The 17,482-nt window shown below is 38.8% G+C and overlaps 1 protein-coding gene and 1 pseudogene across 1 annotated transcript; both read left to right on the top strand.

Moving 5' to 3' along the window:
- The first annotated feature begins 415 nt into the window (after positions 1-415).
- Positions 416-1,148, top strand: LOC102611884 (agamous-like MADS-box protein AGL80). Its single transcript, XM_006480326.4, has one exon. The coding sequence runs from the start codon at positions 435-437 to the stop codon at positions 1,146-1,148; it is 714 nt and encodes a 237-aa protein (XP_006480389.1). The 5' UTR covers positions 416-434.
- Positions 1,149-8,908: 7,760 nt separating this feature from the next.
- Positions 8,909-11,030, top strand: LOC127898652 (uncharacterized; annotated as a pseudogene).
- The last annotated feature ends 6,452 nt before the right edge of the window (positions 11,031-17,482 follow it).

Consider the following 17,482-nt stretch of genomic DNA (forward strand, 5'->3'; position numbering starts at 1 on the left):
TGTATCAATTACATTTCCACCAAATAAACTCCTAACAACTCACCAAATTAAATTGTATCAATTACATTTCCACCTTAGTCTTCATTGTTTTAGATTTCATCATATCCACTGTTATAATTGCCGTATTGATTTGAGCACCCCCCCTTCTTCTGGACAAAATAAATATTCTATATGATACCTCTGTAAGTAAGACAAAAACTCTGCCATATCAAATTATATTTGTGTTTATTATTATTGATTTTAGCCAAATAGAAGTTACAAGAGCGCCCCATTTAGTGGTTTTTCAATTAATTGTCATAAACATGTACAACAAGGATTTGCAACTCTATAATCATATGACAATAATTATGGTGTCTCTTAAACTCTATATATAGCATAAGCTGTATAGGGTAAGAGAAAACACAGAAAAGGCTTCAATATTCCTATTTGTAGCCATGACAAGAAAGAAGGTGAAACTTGCCTACATATCCAATGATTCTGCAAGAAAAGCAACCTTCAAGAAAAGAAAGAAAGGTCTATTGAAGAAGGTGAGTGAACTTAGCACCTTATGTGGGATTGATGCTTGTGCCATCATTTTTAGTCCCTATGATTCTCAGCCTGAAGTGTGGCCTTCCCCATTGGGAGTCCAACGTGTGCTTTCGCAATTCAAGAAGATGCCTGAGATGGAACAAAGCAAGAAGATGGTGAATCAAGATAGTTTCTTGAGGCAAAGGATTGCAAAAGCCAATGAACAGCTCAAGAAACAGAGAAAAGATAACCGCGAAAAGGAGATAACACAAGTCATGTTCCAAAGCCTCACTGGTAAGGCCTTGCTCAATCTTAACATGATGGATTTGAATGATCTCGGCTGGTTGATCGAGCAAAACTTGAAGGAGATTTGTAAGAGGATGGAAACCCTAAGCAAGGGTACTTCAACTCATAACTCATCAAATTATGGGGTGGTGAAAAATAATGGGGAGGCCTCGCAACAACAAGTGGACAAATCGTCCGGGTTTGATCAGATGAGCATGGAAGCTATGCAAAAACAGCAGTGGCTTTTAGACTTGATGAATCCACAAGAGCACATGGGGTTTGGTGGTGAAGAAATTATGTATCCATTTGGGGAAAGCAGCCACAGCACTCTTTGGTCTAATCCTTTTTACCCTTGACAAATAATTTAATTTTGATGTTTGTTTGCTGAAAGCATGTATTCAGTTTTAGATAGTCTATTAAGATAATATTTTTCTAGCTTCTACATTTCTCGAAGTTATTGTATTTAAATAAGTTAATCATATGTACTTTCTCACACAGAAGTTATGATGACTGTGATAATTTCAGTTCTTATTGATTCTCGTTTTCTAATGTTTGGCCATTGAACATGGTGAATGGGATTATCTTTTCGAGATAGTGTGATTGGCAACTTGTAATTTTGCCAAAAATCAATTTTCTTTGACATTCATACGCATACTATATTAAATTTATCATCTCAATGTGTTTGGATAAGGGGAAATTAAATAAATTTTTTTTTAATTTCACTAACATCCCAAATAATTATGTTATACTCTTTTCATGCTGGTTTTCTGTATACGATTATAGTATGTATGTATGTATGTATATATGTATGTAAATAACCTCAGCAAACGGAGACTTGCCTGCGGGTTAAGACCAAAGGAAAATAAATGGACGATGACAAAAGACCAATAAGAGTAATTAAATAAAAGAAATCATTGTTTTAGAAGTAAAGTAAAGAAGTCAAATCTTAAATATGTATTAATTGTAAAAATATATTCACTTATTTATAATATCAGCCAAATCACATAGTACTGATGTTACCTGATCTATAAGTGCAAGAGATAATAAGGGTCAATTTGATATTAAAGAATTTATTACTTAACATGTCACGGGTGCAGAATAAAACAATTAATGTGCTAGGTAGTATATATACCAATTTCTTTCTTTTTCTTTTTCTTTTTTTCATTAAATGTATGCAAAAGGACTTGGCGAATATAGGTTGTTTTACAGATCACTTATGATCATAAAAAATATTGAATTCAATACATACTCTAAAGTACACTTTTAATTCTTGTAAATGAATGAATATGAGATTTAAGGATTGAATTGCAATGGATGTGGGAATATATATATTCTCTCAAATCATCAGTACCTTAACCTATACCGTTCTCCCAAATCCCGTAAGATAACTAAATACATACCAGAACTTGTACATGATAATATATAAGAAAAAATTATAGTTGCTTATTGTGAATTGTACCCATGCCTGCAGATAATATACGCAACCCTACTTGTGATCATTTGGTTTATCACATCAAAAGATAAAAGGTATAAATATTAAATGGATAAATATTTTTGTAGTTTTTATCAAGATTTACGTTTTCTTATTAGTATGTATTTATTTTGAGATACCGTGAAGATTTTAATCATGTCCATTAATTAGAATTTGATATATATAGAACCTTTATCTTGTAACATACCAATTCATTAAATTTCTAGGGTATATAATACAATACGTAATCAATCAAGGGTCGAACCAAGATTTCGATTTATGGGTTGTCGAAATGCATATAAAAAAAATATTGTAATAAAAATAAAATAAATGTTATTAACATATTAAATTAATGAAAATATAAAATAATTGTATATTGCACTATCTAATTCAATCATATACCGAAAAGTAATTTTATGTTCTTTTATTCTATATGAAGTTTACGTTCTTTCGTCTTGAGATACAGTTAGTGGCCTTCGCCCTTATGGGAGAGATTCAAGAACTTAATAAAGAAGTTGAATGGTTCATTTAGCTATTTTATGTGAAATAAAAGATCAAGATGACTGTTTTGAGTCTTGAAACTTGAGGCATGGTTATGACTCTTTGAGGAAAGAGAAAAATATTCGATAACTAACTTTTTTATATAAATAAAAAATAAAATAATAAGGACTATAAAATGGAAGAGGTAATAAAGATCTTTTCAAAGTAAGGAGTTGCCGATTATTAATATTTTTCTCAATTTTTACTTTTACGCTTAATATTTCCAAAATTTTGGGGTTGCCGGCCATTAGAGTAATACACCACTGTACGTAATTATCATGCATATTTGCAGTCTATGAAAGTACCAATTTGGTAAGGTGATTTTCTTCTTTAAAAAAAATTGTTAAAAGTGAAAGCTTATCATGGCAGATAACTGTTACAGGACATGATAATTGATACAAAATAAAAGGGGAAAACTATAAAGAGTTCTAAAGATCGAGATTTCAGATTTGCGAACCACCTGTGGGGAGACAAGGATTTTAATTTCACAGGGCCATACTGAAAATATTGTAACAAAATTGAATATGCCAACATTTGGGGCTAGAGTGAATAAATCTTAAAATTTCATCATAACAAAATTATGTGAAAAATGAGGGAGCCTAACATATTATTTCGTACAACTAGACTCGCATCGAAAAGAATGGGACCATCGGCACCCTCAAAACTTCTCCTAAAGCGCCTTTTCTTAATATGCCTCACGAAGATATTTAAAAATTATATGATCTTGTAATACCTCTTTTAATGCAGAAAATAACTTTAATTTACTGGGGTTCTACTCAGTTCTCTAGTTGATTTGTAATAGGGTAAATGGCATTAACCCTAATTGATTATATGTAAAATTTAAAGGTGTAATTTTTTTATAATCAAAATCATAATTGTTCAATTAGTATTAGCCATCATTTTCTCAACCCCAGATAAGGTCCCTTTGTTCCAGTGTCTTTGCTGCACAGCGGATTGATTTGAACCACAGGTATAGTATAAGTGTGTGTTCGAATAAGTTGAAGGCATCTTTTGATTCAAAATTTGAAAGCCTGAATCACTCTATCATTCAGGCTAACAACAATAAATCCTCAACCTTTCGAACATAAAATATATGACTACTGATTAATAGAGCTTCGAAATCTATGAAAGCAAAATCCTAAGAATCCAAGGCATGGCATACGGTGAATTATGAAGACTTTCAGTATGACTACGAGCCTTCTATCAGAAATAATATGAATAATAAATGGCTAACTTTTGTTATTGATGTAAATAGTGTATATAGAGTACAGGCTACATATTTGAAACTAATTCCTAAGATAAAGTAAATTAAAAGATACAAATTCAAAAAGATTTAAAAGAGAATAAGTTACAACAATATCGACATGTTATGAGATCAACTCTTATCTTCTGTTACCTTTTAATGCTCTTATTCCTGTAAGAATGGTTGCAATTTTCCTATAAATTCTCATCAACAATTGAGAAGGAAGAAAAAATTGATGTTGACCATAAATCTTGGATATGTGAAATTCGATCCCTCTAAAACAAAAAAATAAAAATAAATAAATAACAGCTCAGGTAGGGTGCACAGAGTTTGTCATGTACCTTCTTTCACTTTTAAGTGTAATTTTAATTAGAGGTAAAGTTACAAGCAACCAAGTTTTTAGAAGGAAATTGAAGGGGTGCTAATAGCTCACCACTATTTAAACTTGTAAAAATATTAAACAATCCGTAACACCTCTACTGGCCGCACCTTGGGTCCTAATATGGGTTTGTTACCCCAGATCAAGTCCGCTTAGGGGAATCAGCCTTATTTGGGCTTAATTCATGAATTGGGCTCACATTTGAGCTAGATGTGTGGTGCTGTCGCACCCCATTTCTTGTCCTCATCGAACCCCTTTTGTATGTGCATAATTTCTAGGGAAAAGGACACAGAGACCCCCAATATTTGAATAAGGGATACATAGATCCCCAACGTTTGAAAAAGGGACACAAAACTCCCTAATGTTTTAAAAAAGACACTCAGACCCCCATTTGTTAATATGCTATTATAATTTTAAAGTGCAATTACCATTATACCCTTATAGCATATTAAAAAATAATTGTTCATTGTTCAATTTATTTCTATATTATTAATAAAATTACAAATATAACTTCATTACCCAATTTTTCCATTTAATTTTTGTCAAATTTTCTCTTCAACTAAATAAATTTAATCCATTGCTCAGAAATAAAAATAAATTAAATTGATTACTAATATAATAAAAATAACAATTCTCCATTTAAACTTATATAATCAACAAAATTAAAAAAATTGGTTACAACAATAATTACAAAATCTTAATTGTACTAAATAACATATTCAATAAATTTTTAAATGGAGAATTGTTATTTTTATTATATTAGCAATCAATTTAATTTATTTTTATTCTTGAGCAATGGATTAAATTTATTTAGTTGAAGAGAAAATTTGACAAAAATTAAATGGAAAAATTGGATAATGAAGTTATATTCGTAATTTTATTAATAATATAGAAATAAATTGAATAATGAACAATTATTTTTTAATATGCTATAAGGGTATAATGGTAATTGTACTTTAAAATTATAATAGCATATTAACAAATAGGGGTCTGAGTGTCTTTTTTAAAATATTAGGGAATTTTGTGTCTCTTTTTCAAACGTTTGGGGTCTATGTGTCCCTTATTCAAACATTGAGGGTCTCTGTGTCCTTTTCCCTAATTTCTAAAATACATTCTTCAATAGGCGCCTCAATTAGTATGTCTCTAGTTTCACAGTCAAACCCCTCAAATGTGTACGTGGTGCTCTTGCAAACATAAAAAATATGCTTGTCTTCGTCAAAAACAACAAAGAAGACATAGATAACTCAAGTGCATGTATTTTTAATTTATTTAAATATTGCATTTCGAAAAGAAAATAAAATAAGCACAAAATTTTCCATCCTTTGACATGCTCATAAAATTAATGATCTATGAAAGATTCATAAAATTATCTTTCCTGAAAAGTCAAGTTAGGATGAAGTTCGTTTATATCAAATTTTTACTCTTTTACATTTGACTTCCATTTTATGTTTGCAAGCTTAAATAGTTTAGAAAATGAATAAAAAACGTAGGTGGATTTAAATTATAGATAATTTTTTTACTTTTAATATGAAAGATAAAATTGTAAATACAAAACAAAGAGGGATTTTATAAGAGAAACAGAGGGGTACTAGTAGCGCGACTCCTTGAAGATTGAACCTTGAAGACTGAACATAATCTACCTTCATAAATAAGTTTTAAAGTAGATTCATTGGAGCCCAGAAGAAATAAACTAAGTTTTAGGCCAGATACCTTAAAAAATGTTGTTAATTTTTTTTAAATTACAAAAAAATATCACTTCACTTATAAAATATTTATTCCAATATTTTTAATTATTCACTTTGGCTTTTCCACATTCTTTTCAACCAACACGTCCACTAATGGTTCATTTTCTCACGTTATTCTCCCAATCAAAGTAAACAACTGAGATTTTATTAATAATTTACCAAAGTTTACTGTTTGTCACTGCAGCTTTTTTTATTTATAAGATTTTATTAAATTAGCGTACATTTTCAGACATGAACCTCATCAAGGCATCATTTTGCAGTAAGATGAAAATTCAAAATTGTATAGTTATATATCTAATTATGTTGAAGGAAAAATTAAGGATATTATTGACTTAGTTCAGTTTCCATAATTGATGTGTTCTATTATTTATATGCGCATAAAGTACAATTTCATATTCATTTCAAAATATAAAATTTTAAGAGAAATTATCATTGTACCACCTCTATTTTGCCTTATTTTCATCTAATCATTACAAAATTCTAACATGTTCTCTACACCACTTTTCTTTTTTAATTTGTATCAATTAACCACTTTTGCACTAAAACCGTTAAATAATTTAAATAAAATGATAATTTTACCCCTAAATAAATTAAAAAACCTTTTTATTTTATAAAAACTTTGAAAAATAAAAAAATTCTAACTATAAAAATACTCCTAAATTTAATAAAAAAATAAATTTCAAAATTAGAATTTTTTATTTTTAATAAAAATTATAATTATAAAAATAATTGTAAAATTTTGGGATTTAATGAAAATCCCCTAAATTACTAAAATTTTGGGATTTATTTTTAATAAGTAAATTCAGTTATTTTAATAAAATTTTACAAAATTATAATTTTTTAATAAATAAATTTAGTTATTTTTATTAAAATTTTGCAAAATTATATTTTTTTAATAAAAATAATTATTAAAATTTTGCAAAATTATATTTTTTTAATAAAAATAATTATTAAAATTTTGCAAATCTAAATTTAATAAAAATCAACTGAGCACCTCTATTTATGATTTATTTTTATTAAATTTAGGGGTATTTTCATAATTATAATTTTCTTATTTTTCAAATCTTTAATAAGATAAAATGATATTTTAATTTATTTAGGAGTAAAATTATCATTTTATTTAAATTATTTAACGGTGTTAGTGTCAAAGTGATTAATTGATACAAATTTAAAAAGAAAAGTGGTATAAAAAACATGTTAAAACTTTACGTAAGGATGGCAATGGATTGGATCTGATCCAAGATCCACGTGATCCAAATCAAATCGGATCGGATTTGGATCGGATTTAGATATTAATGTGTGGATCTAAGACGGATCTGGAGCAGGTTTGGATCTATCTTAATATCTAAATCCATATCCATATCCACTCATCTTTTAATTTTATTTTATTTTAAAAGTTTCTTAACAATTGTGTTGATGCTGAAATCTGCTCGCCCTTTACCCGACCAGATTTTTCCACCAACGCTTATATGTTTAATGGAACGACGTCACTCTCTCCTTGCTTTAACGATCGCTTACGTCAATGGGTTGAAATCACCCCTTTCTATCTTGCTAAGCCTGCGTTCACAAAGAAATGAATCAGAGACGCCGGTGGTTTTACCGGCGTAAACCCTCCGATGCCTAAGTTAGCACAAGGTGTTTACTTGAAAATGGTTCAATTTAGATTTCGAAATGGCTTACGATTTACTCTTAATTTAGGCAGAAAAACAGTCTAGTTTTAATTTGGCAGCGTTTTCCCTTCTCTCTCTGTTTTTTCATCCCCTTCTTCATTTATTTCTTCCTCTTTCCGCTGTCCCCTGTTTCTCTTCACCCTTCATCCCCCCTTTCTCGGGTAGTGGCAACCCCTCATGGGACTTTAACTGCTACGTTGTGGGCAAACGTGGGACACCGTGTCTCTCTCAACGGTTATAGGAGAAGCGCAACTGTCGTGATTTCGTGAGATCGTGTTTCCGCTCTTTGGGGAATGGGTTTTTGCTCGGTATACGTCTCTGGTCGGCCCATGTTTGTAGAAGGCTCATTACCAGTGTTCTGCTCGTATCATTCGGCTGAGGTGATCCACACTGGGGTGGGGATGATGGCATGGCTGAGCTGGTGCTCTTATTTACTTAACACCAGTCCCCTAGTTTCTGGTCTTGCGAGTGAAATGAGTTGAGAGTAGAAACTGATAATTGAATCTTACCGATTCTGGGAACTACCCATCTGGTCCTTGTGTTATTGTGGTGGATCTGAGGTTCCATCTCTCGTCTAAGGAGATTTTGGCTCGAGTATGGGCCTTCAAGAGTATGTCTAGTATATACTTAGGCTTACGTCTCGTCAGGCCCCTTATAACGGTTAGTGACGTGGCGCTTCCCGACTCTTAATATTTGAAATTTGAAACGACGGACTATCCATCCTCGATGTACGGTGAGTGAGCTGGCATCCCCATCACTTAAACGCTTCCATTTCCTCCTTTTTGTTTCAAATCTTTAGACTGAAATCATCATCGTTTTGTTATTCGTCTTCCTGCCGTAAGCCAACTCCTTCTTTAAACTTTGCTCACACTTCCCGTGTTCGGAGCCTCCACTTGCTCGGTTCTTTCTCTGTCACGGCAGCACTATCCGTGCCAACCTATTCCATGTATAGCCTTTAACCCCCTCTCTGGTTGTTGTTGATTGGGTTTTGTATTGTGGGTTCTATATTTGTCCCTTTTTGTACCCATATATTTGAATATTTTGTGCTTTCCCTTTTTAAACTTCAATATGTCAAACCGGAAGGGAAAAATAATTGTAGATGAGAGTGCTGAAGAGATAGATGATTCATATCCCCATCTGTTAGGACCCAGTGATCCTTTATACTCTTCTCGCAGTGTAGGTCCCTCCTATCACAGGGGTACCCCTGAATACCCTCGTCCTATGGCCACGTCTCCTTCCCTTGAAATAGAGCTTGTAGGAAATCGAGGTGGACCCGCGTTGGGCTCTGGTGAGAATCATAGTTCTAGCGGGGCTGGGGTCCCTGAAGAAGTGGGTGACGGTGAGGGGAGCAGTTCTGAGCCGAGCAGACCCCCTAAGAAGAGAAACATTGGCCATAGGGTGGAGGCAGATTCTTACCTTATTGATTATATAGCTTGTGCCACTACCCTAATTGACCTGCTTAGGCTTAGAACCCTTTATAACATACCTGAAGAGGTTCTCCAGTTCTCCTTGTAATCCCCGGGAAAGATGACGTTCCTAGCCGACCTCTGAGGGGGTATGTGACGATGCATCTGGAGAGTTTCAAATTAGGAGCTCGGTTGCCCCTTCAACGTTATTTTGCCAAGATATTGGGTGGTATGCACCTGGCTCCAGGTCAGTTACATCCAAATGGGTAGAGAGTTTTCTCAGCTATGTATGTGCTATGGGAGAGGTGTGGATCAGAGGAACCCTCCCCTGTTGAGGTAAAGCATTTGTACCAGCTACGGAGTAGCCCAAAGGAAGCAGCCTGATACTACTTCATGTCGAGCTCTGCAAAGAGGAAGCCGATCACCAGATTTCCTTCCTCCTGTAAAAAATAGAAGAATAAATTCTTCTTTACTGGAGGAAATTGGTGTCCAGCAGCCCGTTCACTTGGTGGTGATATTCACATTCCAATGCGCTTTGTCACCCCAGGTCGTTTATTTATTGCTTATTTTCTTTCTCCAATCGTCACTTATTGGGTTCTTTAACCTTGTTTGCTCTTTCAGAGTCATGGGGTTTGATCAAGGAGCTTAACGACAGACCCTTGCTCCAGGTGGAGACTGCTTTGGTGAACGCGTCTACCTGCCAAGACCTCTTGTCATCAACAAACCTGGTCGGTTCGCGTTTAGTGGACGTAGCTGCCGGAATGGATAACAAGATCCTCAGCGCTATGACCAGAAAGCGTGGTCGGGCTCCAAGCAGCTCCAGCAACCCTCCTCCTCCTCCGAAGAAAGCCAGTGTTGGTCCTTCCAAGGCTTCTGTTCCTGGTTTGCCCCCTTCTCCACCTCGTAAGAGTGGTGGGGAGAAAACTACCGACAAGAGCTCTGAGGTCAGCATTCACTCTGGGGACCGATCCTCTCCTTTTCTGCCTCGTGATCAGGGTGATTATCTGACCCCGTATCAGAGGGACTATGGGAAGTCAGTGGGACCGAAAATGGTCAAGGATATTGAGAGCATGAGTCCCAGTGAATTGGCTGGTTCTGTCCAGAGGGTCTCCTTCAAGCTGGCTACTATAGTTTCTTGTTATAAGAACAGGGTCAGGCGCCATGAGAGGAAGCTTCAAGCTGACAACCAGGACTTGAAGAAAAGAGCTGAGTCAGCCAACCGCTCGAACGAAAAGCTGCTTGATCTGCAAAAGCAGATCATGGATCTGGAAGAAAAGGTAGCCATGGTTGAATCTAACTCTACCAAGCTTGAGGGTGAGCTGGGTGATTTGAAATCTGACCTCCAGACTACTCAAAGCGAGCGAGATACCTTGAAGACGACCCTCGAGGGGGAAATTAAGTCTCTGAATGAACAGTTGGCCGAGCTGAAAGGTAAATCTGTCAATGTAGGTGATCAGCTGGATGTAGATTATAACTCTGGTCTCGCTTTTTGCTACAAGTGCATCATGTTTGTGCTTAAGGAAGAATATCCCGAGCTCGACATGAGCAAGCTTGAAGTTGGAGTGCAGAAATATATGACCAAGGCCGACCAGGGGGATAAGGAGCAGGGAGGCCAGGATCAGGTGGAGGTTCCTTTAGATGGGGTGCAGGAGGGGGAAGCAGGGGGTCGTGCTCTTGAACTAGGCCAAGGGTCAATGCCTACTCCCCCTGATGTTGCTGATCTTCCTCTTCTTGAGATTACTGATCCTTCGACTACGGAGGCGGCTGAACTTCATAACCCTTAGGCTTATTTTTGTATAAATTTAAGACTTTCATATGTTTTATAAACATTTGAGTATCAATTTTGGATGCTTTCTGTTGGCTTTTTTATTGTGGTTTTGCTTATGGATCGTTTCTGCAAATTACCTTAATATATTTAGTTGGCCTTGCATGCTGGTCCTTTAATCGACCGAGCAAGAATGGGCACTTGTTTGCCATAATCAAATTTGTAGATTTGCCTGCTGGTCCTTTAGGCGACCGAGCAGGATCAGGCACTTGCTTGCCTTAATAAAGTTAGTAGATCTGCCTGCTGGTCCTTTAGGCAACCGAACAGGATTAGGCACTTGCTTGCTTTTGTAAAACTTCGTGAAATTGCTTGCTGGTCCTTAGGCGATCGAGCAGGAATAGGTACTTGCTTGCCTTAGTAAAATTTCGTGAAATTGCATGCTGGTCCTTAGGCGACCGAGCAAGAATACGCACTTGCTTGCCTTAGTAAAATTTTGTGAAGATGCCTGCTGGTCCTTAGGCGACCGAGCAAGAATACGCACTTGCTTGCCTTAGTAAAATTTTGTGAAGATGCCTGCTGGTCCTTAGGCGACCGAGCAGGAATAGGCACTTGCTTACCTTAGTAAAATTTCACAAAAATGACTGCTGGTCCTTAGGCGACCGAGCAGGAATATGCACTTGCTTGCCTTAGTAAAATTTCACGAAAATACCTGCTGGTTTTTAGGCGACAGAGCAAGAATAGGCACTTGCTTGCCTTCGTAAAATTTCGCGAAAATGCCTGCTGGTCCTTAAGCGACCGAGCAGGAATAGACACTTGCTTGCCTTAGTAAAATTTCACGAAAATGCCTGCTAGTCCTTAGGCGACCGAGCAGGAATAGGCACTTGCTTGCCTTAGTAAAATTTAATAGATTCTGCTAGCAGGGGAATTTCATGCTGAATTCATCTTTATTGAAACTTGCATGGGTTACAGAAATGTGAAATATATGCATGTGCCACAAGTCATCATGCATTTAACAGAAATAACTTATCAAAATAAATACTTGGGAAAGCACTTTACTTACTGGTAGTACTTCTTCAAGTGTTCAACGTTTCATGACCTTTTCACATCTCGTCCATCTAGGTAAGCCATCTTGTAAGCTCCTGGTCCAGTCGCTCGTATTACCCTGTAAGGGCCTTCCCATTTCGGGTCGAGAGCGCCATGGTTAGGGTCCCTAGTGTTTTGGTTCACCTTCCTAAGTACCCAATCTTCTGCTCGGGACTGCCTCACGCGTACGTTCTTGTTGTAATAACGCATGATCCTTTGCTAACATTGGGCCATTTTTTGTGAGGCCCCTTCCCTTTTCTCCTCTAGCAAGTCCAGGCTTAGGCAGATCTGCTCGTCATTTTGCTCCTTGTTGAAGTATTCTGTCCGATGTGTCCCCACTCCAATTTCTGCTGGGATTACCGCCTCATGACCAAAAGCTAAAGCAAACGAGGTTTCCCCCGTGGCAGTTTTGTAGGTTGTCCGATAAGCCCATAACACTCATAGTAGCTCGTCGACCCAAACTCCATTCTTCTCTCCCAGCCTGGTTTTTAGGAGTTTCTTTATTACTTTGTTGGCTGCTTCCACTTGTCCGTTTGCCTAGGGGTGTGCTGGGGTGCAGAACTTCAGGTCTACCCCCAAGTTTTGGCAAAATTCTCTGAAGTTATTGTTGTCAAACTGCCTCCCATTATCTGTAATGATGGCATAGGGGATCCCGTATCTGCAGATGATATTCTTCCAAATAAAATCCGTCGTCTTTCTCTCCGTGATTTAACTGAAGACTTCTACTTCTACCCATTTGGTGAAGTAGTCTATAGCCATAATTGCATGTGTTCCCACTCCTCGGCCCTCAGATAATGGGCCAATCAGGTCAATTCCCCACTGGGCAAAAGGTCATAGGGATGACATAGTGGTTAGCTTTTCTGGGGGCTGAGCAGGAACCTCCGAGAAGTTCTGGCAGATTTTACAATTTTTTACTATCCTTTTCGCATCCTGGTGCATGGTCGGCCAGAAGTATCTTTGTCGAAGTGCCTTGAAAGCCAAAGTTCTCGCCCCCGAATGGTTGCCACAAATTCCTTAATGAATTTCCCTTAGCACATAATCTGCTTCCTCGTTATCCAAACATCTTAAAAGGGGCAAGGTGAATCCTCGGCGGTAGAGTATCCCATAGAGTAGCGTATACCTTGTTGCCCGACATTTCAACTTCCTTGCTTGTTTCCTGTCCTCCGATAAGATGCCTTCTCGAATATATGAGAGAATATGGTTTATCCAGGATTCTTCGGTGCTCATCCGCATTACTTCTGCTTCTTCCCCTATGCTTGGCGAGGTTCTCACTTCCAGTGAAACTGACTTGGGTAATTTTGGATCTGCAATTGCGGCCATTCTGGCCAACATATCTGCTCGGTAATTTTCATTCCGGGATATCTGCTTTATTTCTACCTCTTGGAAGAGCTCAACCATTTGCTTCGCCTTCTTCAAATAAAGCCCCAACTTCTCTTCCCTTACTTAGAATTGGTCGCAGAGTTGATTACAGACTAGCTGGGAATCTGCTCGAATTTCTACTCTTTCCGTTCGTAGTGCGTGTGCAAGCCCGAGCCCAGTAATGAAGGCCTCATATTCAGCTTGGTTATTAGTAAGCTAGAACTCAAATTTTACTACATAGGATACCTCGACCCCTTCTGGGCTCCGTATTACAACTCCTGCTCCGGATTCTTGTTCATTACGTGACCCATCAACCATTACCAACTACATCTCCTTTGGATTCTTCTGTTCCATTGGTTGCTCCTCCTGAACTTCCTCCCCTAGTTCAACACGGTCAACCATAAAATCAGCCAAGGCTTGGGCCTTGATTGCTCCTCGGGGTCTATAGGATAGGTTGAACTCGCTCAGCTCCACGGACCACTTTACTAACCGACCAGATGCATCTGGTTTTTGGAGCATTTGTCGAAGAGGCTGGTCAGTCATCACAACTATCGAGTGTGCCTGAAAATATGGTCGGAGTTTACGTGTTGCCGTTATTAGAGCTAGTGCCCATTTCTCCATCAGTGGATATCTGGTTTCTGCATCTACCAGGGCCGTGCTAGTGTAGTATACTAGGTGTTGCTTTCCTTCATCTTCTCTAACTAATACCGAGCTGGTTGCCCATTTAGAGATTGCTAAGTATAAATACAGTTGGTCACTCTCCCTTGGAGTTGATAACAACGGGGCACGGGCCAGATATTCTTTGAGCTGCCCGAACGCTTCTTCACATTCTGACGTCCATTCCATCTTCCTCTATTTCTTTATGGTTTGGAAGAAAGGGTGGCATTTATCTGTGGCCCGCGAGATGAACTGTTTCAGTGCTGCTAATTTCCCTGTAAGGCTCTGCACCTCCTTAACTGTTCGGGGGGACTTCATTTCCGTTATTGCCCGTATTTTTTTCGGGTTGGCCTCAATCCCTCGGTGGCTTACCAGGAATCCAAAAAATTTACCTGAGCTAACTCCAAATGCACATTTCTCCGGGTTCAGCTTCATTTCATACTTTCTCAGTAATTCAAAGGTCTCTTTCAAGTGCTTCACATGATCCCTCGGTTCTTTAGACTTGGTGATCATATCGTCCACGTATACCTCTATAATATGACCGATCAATGGCTTGAAGATTTTGTTCACCAACCTTTGATAGGTATCTCCTGCATTTTTCAGGCCAAAAGGCATCACCCTGTAACAAAACAAACCCATGTTAGTTATAAAGGTGGTACCCTCCTTGTCCTGCTCGTTCATGGGTATTTAGTTGTATCCCGAAAAGGTATCCATGAAGCTGAGCAGACTATGACCCGCCGTTGAATCCACCAATTGATATATTTTTTGTAAGGGAAAACTGTCCTTCGGGCATGCCTTATTAAGGTCTGTGAAATCCACACATATTCTCCATTTCTCGTTGGCCTTCTTTACCAGCACTACATTGGAAATCCACACCGGGTATTTAGCCTCCCTTATAAATCCCGCTTTCAACAGCTTCTCCACTTCGGCATTTATGACCTCGTACCTTTCTTGGTTAAAGCACCTCATTTTCTGCCTCACCGGCCTTGCCCCTTTCTTGATTGCCAGCTTGTGGTAAGCTACTCCACGATCAATACCTGGCATGTCCTCATGAGTCCAGGCAAATATATCTGCATGAGACTGTAGGCATTTTACCAGCTCATTTTTTATTGCTTCGTCCAATTCCGACCCGACCTTAACCACTCTGCTCGGGTTACACTTGCTTACAACAACCTCCTCCAGCTTCTCAACAGGTTCATGGCGACCCTTTTTAGAATCTCCTCGGTTATCTAGAGAGGTAACCTGTAGCGTCTTTTTGGCCACTGTAGCGTAACAGCTACTCGCCATTTTCTGGTCACCTTTTACTACGCCTACAATTCCGTTGATTCTGTATTTTAACGCCAAATAATGTGTAGATATAACGCATTGGCTTATCCTTATGAAAGGTCGTCCCAGTATCATCTGGTAAGGGCTTTTCTCTTCTACCACGACAAAGTCCAGCATCATTGTTCTTTCAAACGGCTTTGACCCTATAGTAATCGGGAGCTCGATGATCCCCGTGGGGGTTAACCGTCCTTCTCCAAATCCCTTCAAGGATGTATTCGTCCGTTCTAGTTTTAAGTCTAAAATTCCCATATCATTTAGGGCCGACTTAAACAGTATGTCAACCGAGCTGCTCGTGTCCACCAGTATTCGCTGTAATTCTGTACCAGCCACTATTGCCTTAATCACCAGGGCATCATCATGAGGATATAAAATACCCTATTCGTCGTCATCTGTCCACATAATGGGAACTTGTCTCACTTTTGTCCTCTTGGCTACTGGCAAATTGAAAAGCACCTCTTTGCTGGTCATGGCGTATCTCCTATAGTTCTTTTGTGCCCTGTTCGAATCCCCAGCTAATGTTGGCCCTCCTGCTATCACACGGATAGTTGGCTGTTCACGTTCCAGGCTCCTCTCAACTCTTTCATCCCGCGTATACTGTGATTCAATAACGGGGGACACTCAATCTACATACTCATTCAGGTACTGGTATCTCACCAAATCCTCCATCTGAATCTTTAGGTCACGACATTGGCTGATAGTGTGACCATGAGTGTCGTGGAATTTGCAGAATCTACTCTTATCACGTCGGTGAGCAGGTTTTGTTATAGGGGCTGGAGCGTACAACAGGCCTCATCCCTCGATCCTCTTATACAACTCCTCCATAGGGACTTTTAACGGGGTGTATTGTCTATACGCCAAGCTCTGGTTAATCAGCTGGACTGCTCAGCTATCATGGATATCGTCCCGAGCTGATATTTTAGGTAGCTGACCTTGTTGCCCAGTTCTGGAGTTGGCTGTATGTAGTGTCCTGGGAGCGTTGTGATAAGGATGGGCAGCCAACTGTTGGAATTCTCGTTGCCGCTCCGAAAAGGGGTGGCGCGGAGGCTGAGCTCGACTGTGTTGGAACTGTTGCGGTCTTTGAGCCATGGGGTAAGGGCGAGGCCGAGCTGATATTGCGCCCATCACTGAGGATTCCCTAACTCGCTTTCCTGACCCGCTCCCGCTTGGGGCTTTCCTTTTCTTTCGTCTCAGCTCCTCCAACTGTTCACTCTTTATCCTCGCCGATTTTTCCTCTTCAATTTCTATATCTCTCCTCGCCTACTCATACCCCGCCGAATAATTTTGCACCAGGGGACTTCTCAGGTTATACCGTAGTCGGCCTATCCTCACACTCTCTTTTAATCCCCTCAACGCCTACGGGTGATTGAAAGCCCCCAAATCAAACATGGTCCGGTGGTATCGCTTTACAAAATCCCGAAGGGATTCATGTTCCTCCTGCTTCATCCTCATCAGTTCCATCATATCATCCTCTGGGGCCACTGCTCCTCGGAACTGCTCAGCCAACTCTTGGCACATCTGCTAGTACCCTTTAATACCTACTCGTGGCAGCTTGCGGTACTATTCTCGGGCTCGTCCCTTTAGTGTCAATGGGAACACCCTACATCTCTGAGCTGGTGTTAGCCCCTGCACACCCGTCATGTCGTTGAAACGTTCAATATGCACCAGCGGGTCACTTCGCCCAGAGTATTTGAAGTCGGGGAAGCGAAAATCTCTCGGGATTACAGTACCCATAATCTCGGCTGATAACAGAGATTCTTCATCTAGCATTATCCTTCAACTCGGGGGCTTTCTCTTGCCCTGAATCTCATCCATCATCTGCGCCAATCTGCGCACCTCACCTTCCAACTCTATAGCACGGTCAGGATCACGCGCAGCTATCTGATCTCGCTCCTGCTCGGCATTCAGCAGCCGTTGTCTGAGCTCTCCTTCATCAATATTGGCCCGTCACCCGTTCGGAGCGAGGCTGGTCCCTCCCTTCGTCTACGTGCTCCCTTGGAATCTGACAAGTACTTCTATGGGGATGTGCCCCATTGGGTTGGTCTACCG

The sequence above is a fragment of the Citrus sinensis genome, chromosome 6, assembly GCF_022201045.2.
Source record: "Citrus sinensis cultivar Valencia sweet orange chromosome 6, DVS_A1.0, whole genome shotgun sequence".
In the NCBI taxonomy this organism is placed as follows: domain Eukaryota; kingdom Viridiplantae; phylum Streptophyta; class Magnoliopsida; order Sapindales; family Rutaceae; genus Citrus; species Citrus sinensis.